Source organism: Bos taurus, chromosome 15 (assembly GCF_002263795.3).
Source record: "Bos taurus isolate L1 Dominette 01449 registration number 42190680 breed Hereford chromosome 15, ARS-UCD2.0, whole genome shotgun sequence".
NCBI classification, from domain to species: domain Eukaryota; kingdom Metazoa; phylum Chordata; class Mammalia; order Artiodactyla; family Bovidae; genus Bos; species Bos taurus.
In genome coordinates, this window is record NC_037342.1 from 49,383,730 (window position 1) to 49,388,449 (window position 4,720).

The 4,720-nt window shown below is 36.0% G+C and overlaps 1 protein-coding gene across 1 annotated transcript; it reads left to right on the forward strand.

Annotated features, from left to right (window-relative positions):
• Nucleotides 1–449: 449 nt before the first annotated feature.
• Nucleotides 450–1,403, forward strand: OR52AE11 (olfactory receptor family 52 subfamily AE member 11). The gene has a single exon (NM_001390017.1). The coding sequence runs from the start codon at nt 450–452 to the stop codon at nt 1,401–1,403; it is 954 nt and encodes a 317-aa protein (NP_001376946.1).
• The last annotated feature ends 3,317 nt before the right edge of the window (nt 1,404–4,720 follow it).

The following is a 4,720-nucleotide window of genomic DNA, read 5'->3' on the forward strand; positions in this document are numbered from 1 at the left end:
TTTATGTATGTGTATTCATACTTGATCTCCATTTTCTTTAAAAGACTTGACTTACTTCTTTTCTAAAACTGTTTATATCAGAATCCAACATTGCCTTTTGCACAGTGATGAAGTTATTATGTTGCTAACTGATCCTCTAACAAGAAATACATGCTACAGGGAGAATTGGAAAAAAAAAAATTGAAAACTCAGGAAAAAATATCTGAAATAAATAAACTTAATCTTTTCATTTGCAGGTGAAGATTCCAGGACTAAGAATGGGGACATTGCTAACCTGATGATTGACAGAGGTTTAGAAGAAGAGTCAGCCCTTCAAGCAGGTCATTTGCAGTGTGCCTGGATTCCACACATATAGGGCCTTCGGAAAAACAGTCTGTCATCCTACTTTCTGCACAGAGGGATTTGACCAGCTACTTTCTGTCTAAGCACGCAACCTATTGACTTTTAACATGGCAGACAATGCTACTCATCACTACATTTCATCTTTCTTCTTGGTTGGTATTCCTGGGTTGCAAGATTTTCACTGCTGGATCGGCATTCCTGTCTGCCTCCTGTTTTCCCTGACCCTGCTGGGGAACAGCATAATCATCATTACCATCAAACTAGAGCCAAGCCTCCACCAGCCTATGTATTTCTTCCTTGGCATGCTGGCAATGAATGATATGGCCCTTGCGTCTTCCACAGCCCCCAAGATGCTTGGCATCTTTTGGTTGGATGCACATTGGATTGACTTTGATATCTGCCTAGCACAGTTGTATTTCATCCACACATTCTGCATAATTGAGTCAGCCCTCTTAGTTGCCATGGCCTTTGATCGCTATGTAGCTATTTGCATCCCACTACAATATACAACCCTCCTGACAACAACAATGGTCATGAAAATGGGTCTAGCTAGTGTGGTCCGAGCTATCTTCCTGGTTTTGCCAGGTCCCTTTCTCATTAGAAGACTACCGTATTATACCAAATATGTCATCAATCATGCCTATTGTGAGCACATGGCTGTGGTGAAATTGGCTAGTGCAAACACCCATGTTAACAGAACATATGGAATCTCTGTGGCCTTTTCAGTGATGGTACTGGACCTTGGGCTCATAGCCACATCCTATCTCAAAATCCTCCAGGCGGTCTTCCGGCTCTCCTCTCAGAATGCCCGCTCAAAAGCACTGGGCACCTGTGCTGCCCATGTGTGCACTATCCTTGTCTCCTACACACCTGCACTCTTTAGCTTTCTAACTCACCGCATTGGCAAGAAGGTGCCTCCAAGTGTCCATATCATTTTTGCAAGTTTGTACCTTCTGGTGCCGCCCACAGTCAATCCCCTTGTCTATGGTGTCAAGACCAAGCAGATTCGTGACCGAGTGATTGGTCTCTTTTTCCCAAACAAAAAAATTTCTGAAAACTAAGATATTTAAATACAAACCCATGGTGGTAGAATCTGTTTCATGAAGTCATAGTACATTAATAACAGTTACAACCTTGTCTCCAACATATTTTTTGATTCATCTATGGTTTTAATCGGGGATATTTGATGCTGTACATTTATTTTTTTCTCTATTTTCAATTTTTATGCTTTCTTTCTTTTAGAACTAAAAATGTGTTTCTTCACATTCACAAATATTAAATTATTGAAATACTTAGCATTTCAATAAATGTTAGCAACAATTGTTATTTGTTGTTAATATTACTTCACATTCTATATTTATTCATAATATTTAATAATATCCACTCATGTGAAATGACTAGGTTAGTTATTGTAACAATTTAAAACTTCTCAACATACTGGACATTGCCATTCTTTAAAACATTTTTTTCCATTTTTAATTGTTACATGCTTTGTTTAAAAACTGTAGAGTAAAAATCATTTTTAAGTGTCTTTTTGCTTATTATTTTAGTAGCAATGATGAATCAGCATGCCAAAAATGAAGCACATTTCTCTCAATGTTATGTATTTATTCCAATACGTTTGCTCTTCTTTTAGGTATCATGGTAGATTTTTCAGTCTCCTTATGTCTGATCAGTATTATAATATTTTGGCAACCTCCTAGACAAGAGTCACTTCTATTTTACTAAGGAAATGTCCAATCAGGGTAACCTGGTAACATGATTATGGATTCTCAGTAACACTTGAAATACTTAATCACTTTCACTTCACACTTGTGAAAGTCTTATTTATCCATGTTCAGTTCCCTTTTCTTTGTCTTCAGAGAATATCAATTTTTCAGTCACATTCATCCAGTGCTGTTTGCAAGCAATTTGCTTCGTAATTAGGAACATTCACTTTACTATGCATGTAACACAGAGGGTCCTAATTAAGACCGATCTATAAATGCTCTGTGCAAAATATCCTTTTACTTTTAGGATTGTTTTATGGAATGAATGCTCATTGAATTGGAAATTGTTGATTCTTGACAAAGATTGGAATATATTTTTCAAATACTTATTGGCCAAAGTATGTTTTCAAATGAATGAGCTTCCTAGCCTTTGACTTTTTTTCTGCTGTAGCCATAATCTTACCTATTTATAACTGTATTTGTATCTCATTAACTTTTGTATGAATTACACTGCAAATATCTTGAGTCCTTACAATAATGTAAGTCTTCCTTTTTTTTTTTTTTTCAATGAGTGTATGCTGAGTGGCTCTAATGTTGCTTCTGTTACTAATGACTGGCTGTGTTTCATTTTTGACTGTACAAATTCTGAGTTTCATCATTGATTAAACAGAGGAAATAGTTTTTATACTTTATAGTGTCAGAGCAAGGATTAAATTAAATGATGACTGAAACACAGTTATCACAGTAATAAATAATCTTCTTCCATATTATCATGAATAGTGCCAAGATAGGTACTGAAATTTGGAAGATCTGTTAGAAAAGATGTTTTTCCAAATACCAATAGAGTTCTGAAATAGATAGCTCTATATTCCAAATACCAATAGAGCTCTGAAATAGATAGCTCTCTATTTTACAAAGATATCCTCTTAGTTATTCCACATTCTCCAAAATGGACATTTCACACTTATTCACCCACCAAAACCATCCTAAAAAATTTATTGTCTCAGTAAGTAACACATCAAGTCACTTAAGTCAGTGGGAGAATCAGTTAATGTCATAAAGCATTTATTAAGTGTCAAATATTCGTCCAAATATATGAGAAACAAAGTAGTAAAAAATGAACTAACTTTTATTTTAAAAATCAGCATATATCCCAGATAATAAAAAAAAGATAAATTCAAAGTAACAGTTTAAAAATTGTTCAGGTAATAATGGAATACCAAAACTACCACAAGGAGACAATTTTCTAAGGTATATTGGAGGAGATGCTAGGAAAAGGATGACTTGAATCTTGAAGAGTAATGATAACATATCCATGTAGTAAGGGTGTCAAAGGTTTTCCAAGAGGCAACATCACAATGGAGGTGAATAGACACTGTATGAAAAGTAAAAATTCATCCAGAAGAGAGTCATGGCATACTAAAAAAGGAGAATAAAACTTAAAGAAAAAAACATAATTAGAAAAGCAGGAGGGGAATCCAATAAGAAAATATCCAATTTGGGACACTGTGATGGTCATAGTTCACCATGAGAAATAAAGAGTTGTACAATGGGAATGGTGAAAGGGCCATACAATCTTGTATGCAGTGAATGACCTTGTCTCCAGGTGATAAATCTAGCCAAAAATCAGAATTCATTTAATTAAATGCTACATTATACTTTGAACTTATAGAGCCTAATATTACTTTTGACCTACTTCACAGAATATGACTTTGTCAGGTTCATGGGGCAATCTGTAGCACACAGGCTAAATCCATCTTGCTGCCTCTTTTTCTAAATAAAAAAAAAAGTATTGGATCATCATCATATCCATTGATCAATGTATTGTTGATGGAGGCTTTGACACTATAGGGGAAAATTTGAATAACTAGGACAGAGATCATACAAAAAGTTTAAAATATTCACTGTCAAACTCTTATATAAAAAGTTTGCTAATCTATGATTTAGAGCAACACTTCACTACATCATAATGTGTTAGTTGAGATTCCCCAGGGACTCAGGGGTAAAGAATCTGCCTGCCAATGCAGGTGATGCAGGTTTGATTCCTGGGTCAAGAAGATACCCTGGAGAAGGAAATGGCTACCCACTCCAGTATCCTTGCCTGGAAAATTCCATGGACAGAGAAGTCTTTTGGGCAACAGTCCTCGGGGTTGCATAAGAGTCAGACATGACTTAGTGACCTAAAAACAACAAATTTTTCATCAGATATAGGTCTGTTTTTTCATTCATTGCTTCCTATATACACACATTCATGTGTGTAATTTAATTTAGTTCTAGGAACAACAACAGATTTCGATGACCAAAATGTGCATATATAATACAGAAAAAAACAGTATCCTTTGAGAGATTAATAGATTTTCCTTTTTAATAATAGTTATCAGTTCAGTTCAGTCGCTCACTCGTGTCCGACTCCTTGCAACCCCAAGGACTACAGCACATCAGGCCTTGCTATCCATCACAAACTCCCCGAGTTTACCCAAACTCATATCCATTGAGTCGGTGATGCCATCCAACTATCTCATCCTCTGTCATCCCCTTCTCCTCCTGCCTTTAATCTTTGCCAGCATCAGGGTCTTTTCAAATGAATCAGTTCTTCCCATCAGAAGGCCAAAGTATCGGAGTTTCAGCTTCAGCATCAGTCTTCCAATGAATATTCAGGACTGATTTCC

Coding starts and splice junctions, on each gene's coding strand:
- OR52AE11 (NM_001390017.1), top strand. CDS start 450: ATGGCAGACAATGCTACTCATCACTACATTTCATCTTTCTTCTTGGTT.